The sequence below is a fragment of the Pleuronectes platessa genome, chromosome 18 (genome assembly GCF_947347685.1).
Source record: "Pleuronectes platessa chromosome 18, fPlePla1.1, whole genome shotgun sequence".
Classification (NCBI taxonomy): domain Eukaryota; kingdom Metazoa; phylum Chordata; class Actinopteri; order Pleuronectiformes; family Pleuronectidae; genus Pleuronectes; species Pleuronectes platessa.
The window spans coordinates 2,627,832-2,650,923 of record NC_070643.1 but is presented as its reverse complement, the minus strand read 5'-3'; the positions used below and the strand labels follow the sequence as shown (position 1 = coordinate 2,650,923).

General features: G+C 41.3%; 1 protein-coding gene across 1 annotated transcript in view; it reads left to right on the top strand.

Annotated features, from left to right (window-relative positions):
• Positions 1-23,092, top strand: part of thsd7aa (thrombospondin, type I, domain containing 7Aa) — a 135,946-nt gene that overhangs the window by 93,409 nt on the left and 19,445 nt on the right. The window contains exons 9-23 of the mRNA XM_053447421.1: positions 2,019-2,259; positions 5,165-5,280; positions 7,376-7,508; positions 8,013-8,116; positions 9,102-9,296; positions 9,562-9,828; positions 10,914-11,092; positions 11,508-11,513; positions 11,770-11,903; positions 12,296-12,449; positions 13,978-14,119; positions 14,220-14,335; positions 14,427-14,544; positions 20,688-20,833; positions 20,986-21,160. Of these exons, the coding sequence (XP_053303396.1) occupies positions 2,019-2,259; positions 5,165-5,280; positions 7,376-7,508; positions 8,013-8,116; positions 9,102-9,296; positions 9,562-9,828; positions 10,914-11,092; positions 11,508-11,513; positions 11,770-11,903; positions 12,296-12,449; positions 13,978-14,119; positions 14,220-14,335; positions 14,427-14,544; positions 20,688-20,833; positions 20,986-21,160 (2,226 nt within the window). The remainder of the gene's footprint in view (positions 1-2,018; positions 2,260-5,164; positions 5,281-7,375; positions 7,509-8,012; positions 8,117-9,101; positions 9,297-9,561; positions 9,829-10,913; positions 11,093-11,507; positions 11,514-11,769; positions 11,904-12,295; positions 12,450-13,977; positions 14,120-14,219; positions 14,336-14,426; positions 14,545-20,687; positions 20,834-20,985; positions 21,161-23,092) is intronic.

Here is a 23,092-nt window from a genome sequence, read left to right as displayed (position 1 = left end):
AATGTCACCATTATGTTTTACATGAGAGGTATCATGTTTTGCCTATTGTGTCCATAGTCTTCAGTGAACCATAAGCTGCATAGTCACATGGACACACTCGCACTAACACAAATATCAGTGTTGTGTGTACAGGTGATGGTATGAGATCATTCAGGTCAAGACAAACATTACAAAGACAAGACAGTGTTGAGTTCATCACTTTGTTAAGCACTCAGCCAATAATATCTGAAGACAGTGCTGAGGTAAAGTCTACTGCTGCAGAACCCTTTCTTGTGACCTGGATACATTTCACCCATTTGAGCTGCTCATTTCTCCAAAACATGTCAGGTTTAATTGGTAGCACTTTAATATTTATCAGTTAACTGTTTAATTAGCCTGTGCAGCAATAATGGTGTGTCCTTCCATGTGTTAATGAGCTCCATACCTGATAGATGACTTCACATGATGATGAAATCCAATGATATCGCTTATAAATTACAGTCTAGGACATAACCTCTGAGCTGTTACACAGAGGTCAGACGTTTCCTCTATTTGAGCTGCTTTCCCATGTCCAATTCAATGCTCCATCTCAGGGTAGAAGATGCCATTCAATGCCTTCTGAGGCGCTAATGGCTGACCTTCTCTTAGGGGGTTGTCTTCTCCCCAAGGTGATGGCGGCTGCTGATGACAAGGTTTCGTGATGAAGTGAGTCACATGGTGTGCAAACCCCACCTGGGTCCACATCCAGGCCCCTGGCTCTGTATAGACACTCTGCCCCCTGGGTCATCTCATCTCTGTCAATCCTTGTGGCTGGCCCAGCCCCCAGAGATTGTCGGCCTTATCTCTCATGATGCTTCAGCCATGTTTGTTGTCATACAAGTCATAGAAAAAGAAAGGCTGATTGTTTATCTATAGCTATGCACAAAGACTCACACTGCAGGTGATAGCCAACACCTTACTGCTTGCCACTTCTCTTACCTTAACTAGAATAATCAAAAGTACATGCAAATGCTGTGTGCACCCTACTCAGACAACTCTTGATAACTCCATACCCCCCTTCCACACACACACAGGCAGATATCACAGCTTGCAAACACTTTTAGTGGCCAGTAAGGATGGTCGCTATTCCTGATTTCAGAATCTTCTCAACTTAAAATTTTTTATATCACTTTTATCGCCATAAATTCTTAAGCTGCTCTCACACACAGCACATTCCACTATCCCAATGACTGCAGGACATTTGTATCCAGAGTCTGCTGGCACTGAGGGGAATTCATTACTCCCTCTGTCTGTATGATGTTTCCTGTGCTACTGGCTTATACACAATGCCAAGGTATATACCGACATCAATGCCTAACAGTTGACAAGTTGGCAATTGCTTGTCTTTTTTTTTTCTCCAAACACATGGTGACAAACTTTGGTGACTGGCCTGTTACCAAAATGACTCAGGCTTATCCTGTAGTCACTGCAGATGGCGTCTTTTGTGATGAGTTGGCCGGTTTGGGGGTCCTTCTGATCCTGTTTGCACAACAAGGCTGTACAGCGGAATGATGAGGCACCACTTCTTTTCGGATCAACCTTCCTCCAGCTCCTCTGCAGTCATTCTGGGTTTGACTTTTCTTTGTTCCCAGAAGACCTGCAATTCCAAGTTCTAATGATTCTACATCTTTTACTGACATTTCAGAGGGTGCAAGTTTTGATCTGGAAGCACGATGATATATTTTTATAGACTTCCCTGCTTTGTAGGCATAAATTATCTTAATTTCCGGTTACTCCGTCAGTGATTAGAGGGGCTTGGTTGTGTTGAATGCACCAGGTTTCAAGATTCAGAGATATTTTCTGTTCTAAAATTGTCATCAGCTTTTGATTCCTGCTAGCCCTGCCCAGGTTCCAGCTAGTCGACCAAGACATAATGAGTTGATTTAGTGTTTTAAAATTGTTCTCATCTTCCAACATGTTTTCCAACTTCCTGTGTCAGTGCTAATTCGATTTTGTCTATGGCACAGCTGCAATACTAACTCTGCTTCACTGTTCCTCAGGTGGAATCCTCTGTCCAAACAACAGTGCTCTGCAGGAGGTGAGGAACTGCAATGACCACCCCTGCACTGTCTACCACTGGCAAACATACCCTTGGGGCCAGTGCATAGAGGACTCCTCCATTCCGGTCACCAACACATCTGTGAGCAGAACACAAGGGGATGACGCCTCATGCTCAGTGGGGATGCAAACTCGCAAGATCATCTGTATCCGGGTCAATGTGGGCCAGGTTCCTCCCAAAAAGTAAGATTCCCCTTAAGTCTTTATACATGGACCTCAGGTATGAATTGGATCTTTGCTTCATTGTAAAGCAGGACACTAGGCTGGTTTCATCTTAAAGTAACAGCCACATATTAATTTGTATGATCAAGAATAATGAACTGTAGATCACAACTGAGAACATTTCAAACTGTTCTGGTGTTGCATTAGTTTTGTTCCTTGGAGAGACACTTGATGCCTAGTGTTGAAGTTGCTTGTTGCAGCTGATTACTTATCACCTCATCCTTCCCTTCCAAACATGGCAGATAACCTGTGGTCACTTTCAGTTGTGATGAAAACTAAAAAGGTGTTTAGTTTGTCCAATTAGTTTGTCCGACTACTATAAAAAACATGGCTGCCTCCTTAGCGGGGACCTGCTCCTGATGTAAATATAAAGTGTTTAAATATAAAAGGCCCATTCTAGGGTAAACAAAAAAACAATTCCTAAAATGTAGATAGTCACACACTAACTAAAACACGATATCTGCCAATAGATCCCTTTCACCTAAATCATAAACTGGACCTTTAAAGACATCTGTCATTTATAAATACAGAAATATAAGGCATTAAAAACTAGTTCAGATATAAAATTGCAAATTATTGTTGATACCTTGTCAAATCACATCAAAAGCTGTTAACAGGGTGAAGAGTGGGGACATATAACACAGCTATCTGTTTACAGCCATTAAACTATTTTAGCAACAGGACAAATGACCACACAAACGGTAACAGGTGAGAATGATGATAGGATACTTGGATTACTGTCTAGGATGTCACACAAGATGGTGTCGGTTCCTGATCATCAGGATTGACTCAGGATTGGTTGTAGACTTAGTTTGCACATGGCACTTTGTACCGTTCATTCTCCTGGTTAGTACGTGGATGTTGGTGTCTGGCAGAGGTGTAAGCTGAGGAGCTGCTGACCAACAATTTTAAGCATATGGGTCTGTTTCCCCCTCCGCAAGGCATCTGCTGGGAAACGGTATTATCCATTTATTTATTCAACAGAACGTCAACATTATTCTGTGGCCCTATGCAGGCAAATCCCACCAGCCCCCCTGCTGTCTATGGAAATTATAATTTTTTATTCATGTCTTACTCCTGAACATACAGTGTCATGCTGAGCAGTGGGCCTGCCGACCAGGGACACACTTTCACATCAGTAGAGAGACGGACACCCACTCTTAACAGTGGCACCAGCTGTGGACATAGAGTGAGGACTGCCAATCCTCACTGTGACTCATGGCATTAGAGCTTTTTAATTAATTAGCATGAGAGAAAAACTGTAACATGTAGGATACACTAGCTGTGTGGATCAAAATTTTGATCGTAAAATATTGTGTTATTTAATTCTTGTCCAGTGTAAGTGAGTGTTTGTGTGTGTGTGTGTGGTATATCTCTGGTTTTCTTGTGAACTTTTAATCGATTACATGGAATTTGGAAATTGTGGCTAAAGTTTGGCTTCTACAATAAGACTGTTGTTAAAAGGTTAATGGTGTTACTGCAGTCAGATGAATCACCAAGGTGATGGATTTTTGTCAACATACCAATTTGGGAAACTGAAAACAAGTCAATGATGTAGTGAGGCATTGAAAAGCTTTAGACCAGTCTACTGCAAATGGGAAACTTTCATACCTGACCGTTTTGGTTTCAGTTGGGATTCTGGTGCAAAAGCCTGTTAAGTTTGGTTCATTCAGCCTGGTGTGAAACTTAAGCATGGACTCATTGGACCAAGAGAAATCACATTCTGCGCCTGTAACTGCCCTATCAGGGCAACCATGTGGCTATGTCTTCCATGAATGAGAGAGGGAACAGCTATGTTGATCACTGTTCCAGGTCAATTGCTTTGGAGAACCATTAATCCACCCGACCTCTACAAGGTGTTGTAGCTTTGTAACAATGTTACACTACCTCCATTATTGTCTTGTGTTTTTATCTGTTATTTCTTTTTTTATTTTCCTTGCCTCACCTTCTTTCTCCCTCTAAAGTTTCAGTCTTTCTTTCTTTTAGACTCTCTTCACCTCATTCTCTGCTTTCCGCCAACCCCCATCCTTTTATTCCCTCATCAAATGGGACTGATAAGTTTCACAATTTAAAAGAGGCAACATTTCATTACGATGGCACTCAATAGAGAGCATTTAGTGGCATCGCCAAGGCCACTTACATTTTATCAAGCTGCACCAATTCTTCAAATGCCTAATTTTATTTCATCAAATTCTATTAATTATTTCCTTTGAAATCAGTCAAAAGGTCCCAAAATACCTAATCTTGCAATGTTAAACAAAGTGATTACATATTCCTGGATCTGCCTCCTTGTCCAGATCTCTTTCAAAAGTATCAGTTACCCATACCCTTCCACCACGTTTCAAGAAAAATGGTTCTATAGTTTCTTTTGTGTAATCCTGCTAACCATCAGATATAAAGACACACAACTATAAAACAAATAACCTCCTTGGCAGAGTGAAAAAGAAACATTGTATTTTGGTATTTCAACCAATGACTCCTGCTTATGTGGTGTTGAGAGGACAGTTTTGGCTTTAACCTTTGATTCACTTCTAATCCAATGAGCTGCAGTACAGAGCTTGAATAAGGAAAAACATACAGTAAATCATCAATGTAACCCTATTGAGAATGGACGTGTGGATTTTCCGCCACTGCTGCAGCACACAAACACACACCACCATGCACACGCACACACACACAAGCACACAGTCACAGTCTCACAAAATGCACCAGTTGTAAAGCCGGGCACACTGGGAGCCTCCTAGCAAACTCCCAGCATGCTTCCTTTGGCTCTGATCCACCACGTCTCTATCAGATTTTCAAGGGTACTCTGTGTGTGTGTGTGTGTGTGTGTGTGTTACTGAGCATGTCAATGATGTACTTTCAGGTGTCCAGAGAGTCTGCGCCCAGACACAGTCAGGCCCTGCTTGCTACCATGCAAGAGAGACTGTGTTGTGAGCCCGTACAGCGAGTGGAGCCCCTGCCCATCAACATGTCGAGCAGGTAGATTCTCTACACACAGCGACACTTCACATGGTGTCACACAAGCTAAATGCTACAGCACCAAGAGGATTCATCAAAGCTTGTCTGTGTTCTTGTATGATGAAGCATACCGAATATGCTCGTGATTATTTCAGCACAAGCAGACAGATAATAAAATCCTCGCGCTCACTGAGACGGAATACCAAATAATCAAATTCTGTTTGAGTTGTGTCATGTATATTAAATTCTAGGGAAAGGCAGTATCTCCAAAAAACAGAATCTTCCTCTAGTAAAAATGTTTATTTTAGGTGTTAAGCCTCATGGGGCTGAGAGAGCCCATTTGTATTCTGTTTTTGCTGCAGACCACAAAGGTAGAATTATTAAAGGGTTGATTCAATTTAGAACCTAATTGTCAAAGAATCAGCAGGAGAGCTCAGAACACTTAGCCTCAGTGTGTGCGTGTGGCTGTCATTCTCTCAGCTTTGTTTTATACACATAGTATATTGGCAAAGTTACTCCCCTGAAGCTGCTGAGCAAATCTTGTCTTCACTCCATTACTTTCTTTCTTACAGTATCAATGCATCTTTCTTTTTGAGCAGAAACTCTGATAGGACATACGACAATCCACAAACAGTACAGTTCCCTCTCTTGTGTTGACGCATCCTCTCGTCTTTAAATACATTCAACGGGGGTTCTCTACCTTCTGTAAATCATCACAGTCCTGACGACAAATCACCAGGACTCTGGCAGTATACGAGCTGTAATCTGATAGGCTTCACATAGACTTCCTGTAAAGTCCATAACCTCTACCACCCATAGAGGTGTATTGGATACCACAGGGTAGATGATGGGCGTAAAATTCAATATTTCACTTGATTGTATTAGCCTTCTCCTTGAAGTGGTCACTTCCTGCAGAGGGTGAGTAGACGGGTGCATTACGGAAAATGTAGACCCACCGCACTTCATCACATATGTTCTACATCAGCACTTTTAATGAGACACACTGAAGACTGCATAAATGACATCTCTTTATTTTATTAAGATCTCGGACAAGAACTAGACTACACCAACAGTTACTTTCATACATTTAGGCTACATCCACACTAATGCATTTAACCCTTCCATACTGTTATTTGACCCGTTTTGACATCTGACACAAAAATACACAAAAAATCTAGAGGTGCTACAAATGTTTGTACATTGAGGCTGTTCCGGGCCAAATTCGACCAGTATCTAGTGAAATGGATTTAGAGCCACCAGCGTCAAATCAAGGAAAATTTTGGTTTTAGGGAATCTTTACACTGTGAACTGTATGTACCATGTCTGTGTGTATTTTTTATGAAACAGACAGTGGAAGAGTAAAACAGCATAGGAGTGATCATGTTGTCATACAGAGGTCAGAGGGTGCCCTGACACAGACACAAGATCTGCACCTGCAAGCACAAGCAATGTCACAAAATAAAAAATAAAAAATTAACTAATTAGAGTCCATTTATTCTGAGCGATTATAAAGGTACGTGAGCTGCTATTTCAGTGACTGAGGTTATGGCAGCAAGTAATACTGTGCAACAGGCCCTTGATCCGATCTTCCAAGACGAGGAAGGAGATAGTGATTTTGAGGAGAATATGTCAGAGCAGGAAGACAACATGGAGGAAAACTCTGATTAAAGTCCCTCTGACGAAGATGACTCTGAGGGAGAGGAGCAGGCAGCGTGGAGACATTTATGTCGAAAAAAAAATGTTGGTCCTCACTTCCACATCAACTTGCAGGCAGGATGGCAACGAAAAAAATATCATTCGAGTGACTCGGTTTTAACGATTATAATGGTTATACATGGTTATATAATAAATCCCAACAGAATATTCGTGCCATTCTAACTTGCAATAAAATGTATTCAAATCATTATGGCTGGTATATTTACATGTCTTAGGTAAAACAGGATATGATATTGTGTGATAGTAGATGTTTTTCTACTATTACCTGTGATACAGACTTGAAAGGCTAGTCTAAAGGGATTTAGTTTTTGCTTGAAATTGAAAATGTACTTGTGCTTGATTTCCTTTATTTAGCTACATTTCAGTGACACTACAATGGTTTTCATGTTGCTTCTCTTAGGTGGTAACAATAAGAAGAAGCAGCTTAGGAAACGTATTATCATCCAGTTACCAGCCAACGGGGGGCAAGACTGTCCGGAGGTGCTGAGCCAGGAGAGAGAGTGCGAGGCTCAATCTGTGTGTCATGGCTACCGGTAATGGGTCCTTTTTTTTTACACGAATATTTATTCTACGTTATTGTAAATTACTGGTGGTTACAGTACGTATGTTAAGACCTACAGATGTGTCCATAATCAGGTACCAAAAGGACTTCAGCTATGATAAAAAACAAAGTAAATATGGTTAGCAGATTTCCAGATAGGACTCAGGTGTCATCTGATAGCTAAAAGCTGAAAGAGTTGGCTTCTCACTGTGTGAAATAGCAGTTATTATTGGATTATAAGCCTCAGAAGATATCAGAAATCGAGACGAAAGTCAGAAAAGTGTGTGGGGAAGGGAGTCTGTATACAGCCATCTTCCAAACAAGTCTAATGAAGCAAAGTGTTGGCTCAATACTCCAAAAATAGGAGCCTTATTAGTGCAATGTTTCCTCCATCCAGTGCTTTCCTGCATAGAGTGTTGTAAACTTTTAGTTGTGTTATCTGTTTGGTCCAGGGATTCTAACTAAGAACTGTTTCAACCTCTTCATACCTCTTCAGGTGGAAAACTCACAAGTGGCGGCGATGCCAGCTAGTTCCATGGTCAGTACGTCAGGACAGTCCTGGAGCTCAGGAGACGTGTGGGCCAGGGCTGCAGATTCGAGGTGAATGTCTCTCTCTCTCTCTCTCTCTCTCTCTCTCTCTCTCTCTCTCTCTCTCTACTCAGATGTCCCAGATGCTCTCATGCACAAATTGCTGTGGAATTAATTTGACATGTTTAACAAATGATCCTCTGACATCATAATGTCTGCAACTTCTGCATATCACTACCTTCTGCACACATTGCTTTTTTGTAAGTGTTTAAAATCCTGAAGTGTTGAGCCAAAGGGTCCTTTTTGGGTAGGGAAATCAATTAGTACAATATTGAAAACGGCACAATCCATCACAGTGACCTCAAAGTAGCAGAAATCTTTGTCAAATTTTCATTACTGTTTTACAGATTCAGTGGCCACACTCAGACTCCTGTTAAACTCTCAGAGACAGAGACCATTATCTGATTTCAATACTGAGCATCCTGCTCCTCCATCTTGGAAGCCTAGTGTTCCATTACCTGTAATTGTATACTCTGAACTGGGGTGAGACAATTCAATATAAACCTCTTACTGTTCACCCACTCATTCGATTAAGCGTGTGGAAGGCCATACTCACTTTGTGGCCTTTGATTTCCCATTGATGGGTGGGTATCTGTGGGTGTCCTCTTTATGTTAAGGATGTAAGATAAGAAGACTGGGGGATGGCCTGAAATTATCACAGTCAATATTGGTCACCAATCTTTCTTACTGGAGATGAGACAGCACATTCTAACCAAGCAGGGCTGGTATTAAAACCAGGTCTGTATGCTGAGAACTTAGAAGGATGAGTCAAGTCCCTCTGAAAATGATTGTGTTGTATTGCGTTATTGAGTTAAAAGATAGGACTAGCCTTGTATTCACTAATCAGTATTTCTTAGTGCTAGCATGAAGAATACAGTATCCCACCAAACAATCTTTTTATCATCATTGACTCTATAACTCAGCAGGAAAGCACCCCATGCTGAGAGTACTATATAGTCTTCCTCCTCATGAACTCCATCACTCCATTTCTCCGTAGCTGTTTCATGTCGGAAGCAGGATGGAGGGCAAGCAGACGTTGAAACTTGTCTTAAGTTGGCCAGCTCCATGCCGCCTCTCATCCAGCACTGCCAGCTGCCCTGCCAGGAAAACTGTCAACTCAGCAGCTGGTCGAAGTTCTCCTCCTGCACTGCCGACTGCGTGGGTGTCAGGGCTCGCAAGAGGATGCTAGTGGGTGAGTGGCAGACTGTAACTTCAAGTGGACTTCCAGATTATATTATCCCAATGGTATTGACCTTTAGAGGGAGATCAGTAGATGTGAAACCAGATTTTTAATTAAAAAGAAATTATTTGAGTAAGCCTCACTGAGAGGTCCTCAGAGCCTTATATCATTAAATTAACAAACTGCGCAAATTCAACAAGTCTCATGTGTATAATACAAGATTAATTTCTTGTTCAATTAATAATCATAATGTTCCAAAAACTATGCTTTTTTAAAGGGAAGAGCAAAAAGCGTGACCAGTGTAAAAACCACCAAATGTATCCCCTGAGCGAGACACAGTACTGCCCGTGTAACAAATACAACGCCCAGCCTGTGGGCAACTGGTCCGACTGTGTCCTTCCTGAGAACGGCCGTATGGAGGGTCAGCTGGGCATGAAGGTCCAAGGTGACATCAAGGAGTGTGGCCAAGGATATCGTTACCAGGCGATGGTGTGTTACGACCAGGACAACCGCATAGTGGAGACCTCACGCTGCAACAGCCATGGTGAGTTCAACATGCTGTTAAATAAATGATTGTGATTGGTCTGAGCAGTTTATGTATCGATGGAAATCTAAGCTTGCATTAGGTGCAATCTCTTTGATTGATCATATTGGACCCACTTCAGAGTCAGTTACCTTTGTGTCAGACCACAAATGTAAATTCAACAATCAATCTAGGCAACTTGGAGCTACATTTGTTGCCGGCTACATTGTGCTGTGAGCTGTATTAACATTCAAAAGTATGTCCCAGAAAAGGGAATTAAGAATCACAGTTCCGTCATACTTTGCATCTTAACCCTGGAAAAACATAGAGCACAAAAGAGCACTATGGGGAATGAGGTTGTCTGTGTTTGTTCTCATTCTGAGTCAAAGTCTTCATCCCAGTAAGGGGCGGCTTGATGTTAACTATCTGTAACTGTAACAAGATACTCAGAGTCGATGCTGCTAGTTGGGTTTCTCTGTGATTTGGGAGTCGCTGATTGGCACTCTGATACTACAGAGTGTTGCGTGAGTAACATCGGAATTGCCTGCTCCTTCCAACTGATATTTTGTCCTCAGGCTACAACTGGAGTTGAGTGATCTTAGGTTTGTTCATAGTTGTGAGGGAAAGGACTGCATGGGTAGACTGGAGTCAGCAGCCGTGACTAATGAAAAATGCTTTCAACCCTAAGGAAGGTTTCTATTAAGGCAGCAAAGCAGGTGGTCACAAGTTTATATTTTAATAAGTAATTCAGACCAATGAGTTCCCAAAAAGCAGCTTATAACAACAGATACGATGTTGTCAGAAATGCTATGATAGATGCTAGTACAGTTTTAATTAACACTTCTCCTTTGCTTTTGAACAAATTCTTACCTGAATTACTTTTCAAACTCTTCCAAGAACTTCTGTAAACTCTTTGTGCTGATCAAGATCTTTTGCCACAGTTAAGCCCATTTACCATAGAATATTATTGTTTTAACATGACATATTAATCAGTTTGTTGGAGTCATGTCAAAATATATTTTTATATTGTGAAAAACAGGTTCAGTCTCTTATGGGGATAATCATTGATCTGTATTGATGCTTTTCTGTTATATGATTGTTTACAGGATATATTGAGGAGGCTTGCATCATCCCATGTCCATCTGACTGCAAACTAAGTGAGTGGTCCAACTGGTCACGCTGCAGCAAGTCCTGCGGCAGTGGTGTCAAAGTCCGCTCCAAGTGGCTCAGAGAAAAGCCCTATAATGGTGGGAGACCCTGTCCTAAACTAGATCACGTCAGTCAGGTAAGAGAGTCTAAGAGAGACATTTTCATTCCTAATCTCCTTGTTCCTTAGTCCACTTCTAGGCCATTCCTCAAATCGTATCCATCCCATGCAACCACTGCTGTTTTAGCACAAATCGTGGAATATTTCATGTTTCAAATGGAATTTAAATTAATGGATTTCTAAAAGCCAATTTTTTATAGACAACTAACTTTGTTATAGACCTGTGTGGGTTCATTAGTGTGGTGTGTCTCTCCCTGTGCTCTGTTTTGGTATTTTAATATTCTTATGTTTCTTTTTTTTTCCATTTAAAATTTTCCTGTGTGTTTGATCCACTGTTTGCTACGTAAATGAAGCTGTATGAATTTATAATGACTGTAATGACCCATGTTCTGTTGTCCCTTTTTCTTCCTTGATGAACGGATTCAATCTACAGGCTCAGGTAACTTATCCATTTTTAATGATATGTATTTTACTTTTTTTTTAAATCGGAAATTGTGTTTTCCTGTATTGTTTTAGTCATGTTCTTATGCGTTAAGTTCAATAACAAAAGTTTTATTTTGATCATAGTTTAATTAATTGTTCAAGGTTTTTTTATTAGTTTCTGAGCTTGAGGGCACATTCAAAATTCACTTTACACAATTCTTGCTGTTAAACTACAGATCAAGCAGATAAACTGTGGTGTTTGTGTGCGTCAGGTGTATGAGGTTGTGCCTTGCCTCAGCGACTGTGGGCAGTATGTCTGGGTGGCAGAGCCCTGGAGTGTGTGGAAGGTGAGCAACGTCGATGTGAAGGACAACTGTGGTGAAGGTGTTCAGACCAGGAAAGTCAGGTAAGACATTCACACAGTCAGCCACTGGACTTTTCTCTGCCTGTACTAAGTACGTGTTAGCCAGTTTACTACATGTCTGTATTCTGTTGTCTTTCGAACTCAAGACTTAGATGACCAGATAGTATGAGCCTTCATGTTCATGTCTGATCGGATGGTCTGAACTTATTTCCTTTTTGCCAATTTGGTCGCAATAGAATTTTAAACATGATTTATAATTTATTTTCTCCTGGTGTTTAGTCAACATTGTTGCAATATCTAAATATTTAGCTAAGGAATGCATTGCCTTTCACTAGGATATATTGTAGGTAGATTGAAATCTGATGTGGGGCCTGTCCATGTTTCTAGGCATTGTACACATAGATTGATTCTACTTTGAACCACTTTGTTTCCAGGTGTATGCTGAACACTATAGACGGACCCTCTGAGCAAGTAGAAGACTATCTGTGTGACCCAGAGGAGATGCCACTGGGGGCCCGCAACAGCCAGCTTCCCTGCCCCGAAGATTGCGTTTTATCAGACTGGGGAACCTGGAGCTCATGTGAACTGGTAAGAATGATTATTATTTCCTCGGCCACTGTGCTTATTCTCTATAGTGCTCTCTGTTTACAGCTATCCTTTTCATATATCACTGTCATTATGTTTCTTTCTTCTTCTTTTTGAGATTATGACTTATATTAGAAAGTTGACATGAAAGGATGGAATGAGTAATTGCATTTGCAGAATATAAACCGTCTTAATTACTCAGGGATTGAGAGTAGAGTGCCATCCAGTTAGACTGCTGCAGCAGAGCTCAGTCTCCTAAAATATCATCACATTGATGTGAATAAAGTGTATTTTTTTATCTCACTGTAAGCAAAATATTGTGATTTAAAAACCATAGCTTCAAGAGTAGTTATGCCAGTGTACAGCAAGGCTTTAGGGACATGAAAAAAATCAAGGCCTTCCACGTAGCTAAGGCCTCATATAAATAAATTGATGAGTGTTTTGGTAACATCAAGACATTTCAACTTGACCGGTGATGCCATCAGAAGCATAAATTAATCTATACTTGCATCAACTGCGCATGACAGCTATCTCACTGAGCTGCTGCAACCCACAGGAATGTGTGTGCATGACAACACCGCAGCAAAAGCAGCACTACTGCTGTAACTCCTGAAATTCTACACTGAGTTTGCATTGGATATACATACAAAATAACAATCTTCCATTACTGATAACAGGCTGAGAAAGTGAAGTTGTTACCAGAAAGCAGACGAGTGATTTAATTTAAACCTTGTTCAGAACAAGAGAGAGAAAGTTAATTACAGCCTAATTTGGGATTTGGCTGTGACTATATGGCTCACATTTAGTCACACTTTCTCTTATAATGGCATTAAGACTATCTTTGTAAAGCCCAGTTTAATCTCTGGTAATGACTAACTAAAATCACTTACATTCCAAACTCTTCTGTGTTTTCTACATTTTACCAACACATGCACTCTTAGGCAATAGAAGTTACCACCATCAGGGTGTGAAACAATGGCCCTTTAAGCTTGGCTAACTGGACAAATCAGCCCTCTGAGACTGTGCTTCAAAGTCGGTGGTAACCCTCCCTCCCTTTTGCTCAGTACCAGCCCTACTGTGCCGCTGTTCCCTATTTCAGAACCTCCACTTAGTAAAAGGGACTCAGTCCAGCAGAGCCCCATGCATGAGGAATATTCACTGAGGAGAAGGTCGACTAAACAGAGGGAGGAGAGAGTATGAACCTGGGAGATCATCTCTCAGAAAGCCGGTGTAGGATAGACGAGAAGGTCATCCCGGCCACTGCCATGCTGAATATTACCACTGATTTGTAATTCAGTGGAATTTTGACTCAAGAACTCCCAATGTCATTGGTTACATTCTAGCTGGATTTAATTTGATTCCATTACTGAATTATTCAATGTCCTCAGTTACTACATGTGCTCATGTTGCTTATTTAAAAGATTTTAAGCACATTTTTATTTCCTTATTCAACGATAGTTTTCTTTTGAAAAGAGGCAGATAGTGTTTTATGTGTGAACAGACAAAATTAATGATTTCCTCTGCTTCTCAGCCGTGTAGTGGGAACAGTACCCGTGAGAGGAGCGCTTACCCACTCCGCCAGCCTGGAGAAGAGAAGGAGTGTCCCCCGACTACAGAGACAGAGCCCTGCAAACTGAACAGCAACTGCTTTCACTACTCTTACAACATCACCGGTGAGACCCAAACAGAAAAGGCAGACTACATGCAGAAATGTTGCATCAGAATTTAAGGGTAACATTGACCTTTTGCTGATGTAACACCACCCCCCTGCAGATTGGAGTACCTGTCAGTTGAGCAACAGCGCAGTGTGTGGAAACGGCATCAAAACCCGCATGTTGGACTGTGTGCGTAGCGACAGCAAATCTGTTGACCTCAAGTTCTGCAAAGAGGTGAGATGTGTGTCATTTCACATTGTCCACAGCTATTCAAATGATTTAGAAAGAAACAGAGGTGATGAAAACTCATGGCATTGTCTTGCAGTTGGGTCTAGAGAGGAAGTGGCAGATGAATGCTTCCTGTGTGGTTGAGTGCCCAGTCAACTGCCAGCTGTCAGACTGGTCTCCATGGTCTGACTGCACTCACACCTGCGGGCTGTCAGGTATGTCTTTAGCTCTGTTTACACAAATATATACAACTGTAATACTTTTCAAACCCTGGTCCCTGGGACCTTGACCTTTGTATAAACATCTGTGAAATCCCTGTTTAAAGTGTTTTCTCTCTGAAGACACATTCTTATAAATCATGACTGCTGTAGGTTATGAAAACTTAGTCCATGTGAGGGGTTTTTAGGTTATGCAGTCCTCTCAATGGAGTCGAATGTGTTCAATTGTAGAATTTAACCCATGCTCTGCCAGTTCTCATTTCTGCGTTCCTAACATTCTGAAGATAGCACCACAAAGGATCGGTAGAAAATGTATTTATCTTGTTGATTTCACTGATACTTTCTTGGAGATACAATATTTTAAATGTTCTAATTGTCTTGCCTTTCTAGTTTCTCAACATTAGATATAGCCACAAGCGCATTAAGATGGGTCTCTCAGTCTTGCGTTGTCAAATTAATTAATTAATACGATTAATTGTGAATCCCTAATAAGGAGATATTTTGTTCATGCGGTTTAATGGGAAGTTTAATTTATTGTTTTATTACATTTCAGTGAAGTTCAAACACTCTTCCCACAGCGTTGGCAGCAGAATGCTTTGAGTGCTGAGAATGATCTCTTACTGCTTTAGGTCAGCGGTGCTCAGCTGTGTGCTAAAGAAAGCTGGCCTCTCTTACGGTAATGGTGGAAACCAGAAACGCTTTATGATGTGAGAAACGATGGTGTTACAGTCTAAAGCTGATGAGCCAGGGATAATAATGTCCTTGCATGTAATTCCATAGGATCAGCTCATTGATTGGATGTCCATTACGAGTGTGTGCTCTGGGGCTTGGGGAGCACTCTGCTCTCCATGAGTCCTTGAAAAGAACAGCAACTAGAGGCAACAAGAGCAAATAGTCGACCTGAAACCAATACAGACTTTAGCTATTGTGGTAACTTTAATCTGTCCCCAGGCAGGCTGGTCTCATCAACATTTTGTAGGAAATGCTACTTAAAGTAATGCACTATAATTCGTATGAGTTCCACCAAATCGTGAGTCAGGAGGCGGGGGACACGTGACCTATGCGCTTCTCTCTCTTCGTGAAAGCAAAAAACATGGTGGACATTCATCTAACCCTAACCCTAATATGAAAAATACATATGAAGTCTGCACCACGGTGATTCAGCAGAGTGACAGCCGCAGACAGAAGCTGTCCCTGAACCTGCTGGTCCCGGAACGGAGGACCCTGTAGTAGGCTGCTCGATTAATCTAAATTTAATCGTGATTACGATTATTTGGTCAAATGATTTCCAAACTGCTATAATCGAGTTGAAACGATTATTTGGCATTTTTTTTCGGTAAAAAAAATGCATGCGCAATTCAGTCGTTCCCCCAAAGCATTCAACACGGCCCAGCTGACTGGCACTCACTCTCAAGCAGCCATGAAGTAAAGGAGGCGAGTTGTGTGTGTGGTGGCAGGCGGTATTTACAAAACAGTGCGAGTGGAAAATGGCAGAGGGAGGGCAGCCCCGTCTGATCGACAAAAAGTTTAGAAAGGTTCTCTTGAATGGGAACACTTCGGATTCGGTCCATTCTCCAGCGCGCAGCCGCCTGGCTGTTCACACCGGACCCGCGTTTCTCCGCTTGATGTTGTATGTAACCCGTTCAATGTAGGGGTTCGGGGGTGAATGATGATGGTCCTCATAGCCATCCCCCACCCCTCTCTTTCTCTCTCTGTCTGTGTGCTTGTAGTGGGGGGGCAGATGGGGACATTTGCATTTACCGGAACCGGAAGTGACTGGTACTTCCGGTCCAGTCATTTAAAGAATAAAGCATAGACCTCAGAATAAGGGCACATATAAATAATCGTTTGAATAATCGTGATCTCGATATTGTCCAAAATAATCGTGATTATGATTTTTTCCATAATCGAGCAGCCCTACCCTGTAGCGCCTCCCAGAGGGGAGGAGGGCAAACAGTCTGAGGCTGGGTTGTGAGAAATTGGGTTGATAATGAACAAAGGTGTCTCTAACTTGGTCCAAAGTGAAACACATGATTCTGTATAAAGCAAACACACATATTTTGACCATATCTGGCCATTAAATACCACTAAAGCAGATTTGACAGATTTTATCCAGCTTGGACCTCGAAGGGGTCTGAGAAAGTAAACCCAGAGAGCCTGGGTTTTGAGCAGGATGAAATGTAAACTTTGTACGAGAACAAAAGTAAAGACTTCATCGTAAAGGTCTTGACCTCGGGAGTAATATATGTCAGTAGGATAATTGTGGATGGCTCCTGCTCCTCAGAGATGACCTTTGAACCTTGCACCTGAATCAGTTTTGATGGCTTACAGGATAGAAACTAAATATGCAACACACATGGTATGAACTGTCTTGGAAAGGTCTTGAACTCCACTACCATAGCCCAATGCAAAACTATGGGGGGCGCCACTGAGTAGGGACAAAACCTTGAAAAAACTTGATTTTACCGTTAAAGTAACATAAAGAAGCATACAAGGTTCCCGGTCGCAATCTCACATAATAGTGGAAACACATTAGAACTACAAACGATAAGGACAAAACACACACACACATACGGGAACGCCATTCAATTTGTAGTTCTCTGTATGGTTCTTCCGGGTTTAGAATAGGGTTGTGAAAATAGGGTTTAGAAAAGATAATAGCGGTTTGTTTTTTTAACCATGAATGAAGATATTGAAACTGAAACACACATATCTCGACATAGATGTCATCAAAACAAATTTTTATGAAGAAACATTGCTAAACTATAGCGTTTTCCACCAAGAATACAGCAATCTCTGGCATCTTGCTTTATCAAAGCGCTGCGGAGGTCTGCGAGGCGTATTTCGTAGGATTCTCTACGAAAATTTTGCGCAACATTTTCGTAGGATTCTTTACGAAAATGTGGACATAACTTTTAGTATGATATCTTACGAACCGTTTCATGAGACCATGTTGCCCGAGGCGACAAGGATTTTCTTCCTTCCTGTGTTTGTATTTTATCTCCAGGCTGACTCTGAGGACATATTTCCCAGGAGGAGCTCATTTCTGTTCTAGAGCCAGGAATAGCAATGAGCTGGATTAGTTATCTCAAGGTAGTGCACATACCTGGAAGCAGCGAGGTGTTGTTATCAATCAGGCAGTGTGAAAACTCAGCTATTTTCCTGCACATGTCAACCTGTGTGCATAGATAATCATGGCATTGTGTGTTCTCCAGCCAAACCTCGACAGAAACAGCTGGCATGGGCTTTCCTTTACCCAGCAGCCATCCCCACCACCCACAGCTCAACAGCAAATTCTGCCATAGCTGCCAGCGGGGAGAAAAGTTAAGCATGAAAATGGAGGGCGATGAAAGGTTTCTGTTGGATATAGGGTGCCACCACCTTCTGCAAAGCAACCAATAGTAAAAGCCGGCATGATGTCGGAGATGGTGAGGTTTATTTAGAAAACAGATTCTGTGAAGGATTCTACCTTGTTATTTTCTTAAGCTCTCAATCAAGGTCATATGTGATGTGAAATATTCTTCCCCTCCTCGTGGTTTTCTTTAAGGGCACATTTCTGTTATGGATTAGTCACATTTATCATTTCTAGACAAAGAGAGTCCCAAAAAAGGTGATCAAAAATTCATAACCAAACCTCAAATTACCAGGAAAATTAGTTCACGGAACCAAACTAGACCTGTCTATTATTTGAAAACTTGGATCCAGACTCAGGCAGAACTACTGGACCAGAGCCTGAAATGGACCTTTCTGAAATGTCAATCTGACTTCGCTGGGAGACACAGACCCAATCTGCACTGACTTCACAGTTTATATCAAACTAGCATCAGATTACAGGCTGTCAAAACAAGCTTTTTCATCTGTGCCTGGCTGGTATAGATATAATCCAACCTCCATGTGAAAAGAGTTGATAAAATATATATCTGTCGCAAGCTTTGACCTTTATTTTCATTTTCTCTTTTCAACTTGGTGAAAAAGATATCCATCCTTGTCATGCACAACTCTGTGCCTGTCTGTTGTCAAACACCTCGTTTCGGCTTTATTTTAAAACCTTTTTTCTCAATCCAAACTCTTTTAATGTACCAATGTTGCAAGCTATAAATGATATACACCCACAGCACTAGTTCCAGCATGATTAGCTGTCGGCTCACATCCAGTTAGTCACTGATCCGCACAGGTATTACACATCATGTTAAACAGGGACCCACAAGAATAGAACAGGAGCTGACCCAGATTCAACCATATTTTTTTTTAAATGCATTACATATGAATCACCAAGGTGGTGTTATCTTATATTTGTGAATTGAACCAGTGCCTCTGAGTGCATTGTGACTGACAGGGAAACTCATAGAGGTGAGGCACACCAGTGCATGACAGTGGTGCCAAACCAGCGCTTTCATCCTATTGGTTGAAAGCTAGCTGTAGTAACTAAATGGGTGAATTTGAAAGCGATGTGTGAGAACGTTAGAGCAGTCTATCAGTCACAGCATAAGAGAGCAGAAAAGATACTGGGTCTCGGTGAGTTGCAGCATTCATCAACTGACAAACAGTCTGAACTGCTAACTTCTAATTCTCTGCTCCAGCCGTTATTGTTGCTGCAACAACCCTAACTCTCTCTCATTGCCACTTGTTTGTTAGGCACACAACTCCACTCTCTGCACAACCTGTGTAACACAATTCTCTCTAAAATGGCCCAAACATCCTGCAGATCTTACGAAAAGATGGTACATTAGTGTCTTTTGCTAATTTACCTGCTGTTGCCTCTTAATACTGAGAAAGCAAAGAATGTTGACGCAGTTTTAGTTTCTACACTGCCCATGGTTGTTATAATATGTGCAAGATATCTTATCTTAGAACATTGCAAAGAGAGTCAACGGTCTTCATTGGATAGAAGACACATTCTGAATCTGAATTAATGCTAAAATGCGTAACAAAATGTCCGTTAAGAAAGGTCCAGAGTTCTATGATTTCATTTTTGGTCACTTGTGATGCATAACTGCTGAATGCATTATTTGTTTTAGGTTTGAGCATTCAGCAAGATCCACATGCCAACCCTCCCAGGCAAATGCTGATTCAGACTTTTCTCACATGTCTCCTCTGAGGTTCTTTGTAAAAAATGCAGAGTGAATTCGGTAAAGGGATCATGCCTGCTTTATTCTGAATCATATCCCCAACCTAAGGAAGTCACTGGTTTCATTTTGACAGGAAAGAAATATGAATATTTAGAGACTACAGGAAACTATTCAGAGGATTCAGAGTTTATTCTCTGACACATGAACTTCAGGTCGTGAAGTAACTGGAGAATACAGCCCAGATGCTGCATAGAGATGCTTCAAAGTCAAGAAATACCACATTGCAAGTCACAATGAATAACATTTACCATTTTCAAGACATTCAGGTTGTCTATGATTTCTTCGTGAATGAGATGGTATTCTTATAACACCACTGTCAATGAAATCCCACACTTTCTGCGGAGATGCTTCACATTAAAAGCCTTTCAAAATTTCCCCCATTTATCGTTTTTCTTTTAAAATTCATTCAGTTAATTAAACTATGATTGCTTGTCATGTGGCTACAAGATGGTTCAGAATCAAAACATGTTGAAGCTAGTTATCCCCTTCGACCTCTACCCATTCTATACCAAGTAATTTAAATTATTGGTGTTGCATGTCATTTTTACACATATACGACATGACAGTTGAAATTCATGCACAGATGAAACTAATGATGTGGACAGTAGCATTACATTCTATTTATTATGTGCATCACCAGAGAATTTCCATCTTTTCTTTTTTTTACACTTTAATTAGTGGTCGGCTTTATACCTTCATGTGGACTAACATTTGATTCACAGCCTTAATTGAAGAGGGAAAATTAAGGAAATCAGAGAAACTGAGAACTCAGGGAATAATATCCAAACTCAAGCAGTAAGTAAGTCATCAGTTCCACAACACTGCATAACATACTTCAGTCTCTGACATGAAGTGAGATAGATTTTAAATCAAATCAATCAGACTCCATTCTGCTCTGAGCACCCTGTTTTCCTCATCTTTACAAATCTTGGACGTATGGAGACCCCACATTTCACATCTCGAGTCAACTCCGAAAATACAATGTTTGTCTTTGTTTCTGGCACTCTGCAGGCAAGCTGCGGAGAAGACGGACAGTGGTCCAGGCTCCTCAGGGTGACGGGAGACAGTGTCCATCCCAGATGGCGCAGTGGAAGCCTTGTCTAGTGAAGCCCTGCTACAGCTGGAGATATAGCACCTGGTCTGAGTGCAAGTCTGAGGTCAGTGGGATAACATCCGTCTGTGTTCAAAATGTCTTAACACAGCATGAACACCATTTTACTCTGGAGTGTATCCTCACACGATTACCTCTTAGAGTTGATCTAAAAGTGTGTGTTTGACCCATACGCGTCTGTTCTTCCCCTCTCATCAGGGAGCAAGGTGTGGAGAAGGCCTGCGCTTTAGGAACGTGTCATGCTTTGTGTCGGAGAGTTCAGGTGAGCAGGACATCAGCCTGGTGGATGATGAGCTGTGCGGCGATCTGGAGCCCTCGGTGGACGGAGACACACACATTGTTCTGCAGGAACCCTGTACTGTTCCATGTCCAGGTGGGTCTTCCACATACTGTAACACATTCATTTGACATTTACCTGTGCGAGGTAGAGCTGAAAAAAATATGCTGATTCACTGATAGGTTGATTTAAAGAAGATTTATAACTGGGTTAGGGTTAAGGTTAGACTAATTTAGAAAAATATTTGTGACCATGTAAAGCAATTAAAAATATGTTTTCTGAGTTTGTCACATCGCAGAGCAATGTCTTATCAACTACTCAGGCAAATATAATTTCTTCCAAATATCACGGCCCAAGAAGATTATGGGACAAGACATGTTGGTGAATAAAACAACTCCAAGTCCCAAAGTTATCTGTGAAATTTTTCAGGCACTTAGATTGTGTCCATTGATAGTTCCAGTAAAGTAAATCAATATGAGATGATCACATCTTCAGCGTTGTTTATTATTATTATGCATGTTTCTGACAAGCCCCTCAAAAAAGCAGGGTGGTTTGGGAACATACTGAATGGGGAAAAACGTGTGTTCTCAGTTTGACTCCCAGTCAGCCTGACCGTTTATTGCTCTGCCTTGACAGCGTATAAATGCCAAAGAAATATACTTAAGAAAAAGTAAATTTGTTGTGGCAAACAATTCATGGTGGATTTGTGCGGTGTGTGCCCAGTGTAACCACTTGACACTGTCAACTGGGTACAACAAAAAATGTGGCCCTTCTCAGCATGATGACTCTTAAGTACTAGCAATTGTGCTCAGCGCACCTTTTCACAATGACAAGAAAGACCCCCGAAGCACTTACTGTTAAATGATTTAAATGATTTTGATTGTAAGAGCTTCAAGAGCTCCAGAGTGTGGCACACAATGCGGAGCTGATGTTAACAGGCGGGAGGCCAAGGATGATGTGGGAAGCGTTTTACAAAGCTGATAATGGATGTGTCGTGGCAGCCGGGTTTTATTGTACCTCAGTGAAGGCCTCTCAGCTGCCGCTAAGTTGCAGCAGCTGCAGTGTGTGTACAAGTGTGTTTGTACATGTGTATATCTGCTCTACACAGACTACTCCAGCTTGGATTATGTGTAGGCGTAATCAGGCCAGAATGAAGCTAATTGGCTTAGTGGGGACGAGTGGAGAACAAGGTCAAAAAGGACTCGGAGGATCCAGAGCGTTTCCTGTCCTCTCTTACTGATTAACTGAAAACAAGCAGTTACACTGATGGAAACGTATCTTAAAGGGATAGTTCATCCAAAAAAGTCTCAGGGGTAAACTTTGTTAGAGCAGAGTCCAATTAGATTGAAGTAAATGGTGAGTCCTTCTTCAGACATAATAAAACAATAGAAAAATCCCAACATGCCTCCATACTGCTCCTGTGGTGACATTACGTGTCCGGAAGCCCCAACATTCATATTCAACTCGAGACGGCTTAAAACTTAGTGTAAATGACCTTGTTTCAAGTTGAATATGAAGTCGGACACTTTGATGACACTCCACGAGCAGTATGGTGTCATCGAAGTGACACCATCGCCATAGGAGTGAGAAGATAATGAGTGAATTCTAATTTCTGGGTGAACTATCCCTTTAATAGAGGTGAGACAGATGTGACACAAATGTGATTCTGCACATCTCTTCTTAATTACTTGATCTTTTTTTTTCTGATAGGTTATGATTCATTCAATGTGTAGAGATGTGCTTGTGTCAGCCATGTCAAAGAAAGAGAGCAGTGTAACCTATTTAACTGAGAATCCTCTCTTTGCTGAGAGCATCATGCTTCTGAGCAGTAATAAAGGAAAGAAAATATTTGAGAGGAAGTTTGATTTTCATTTCGATGGGTGGTACTGACCTCTGTCAAGACACACAGCCTCCCACTGCCACTGAGCTACGTTGACATTTGATGGGATGTGCTGAATGAAATATTTCATATCCTTTCATGATAGTTTGCAAATATCAGGTGAGAGCCTGTGTTATTCTGTTTTCACT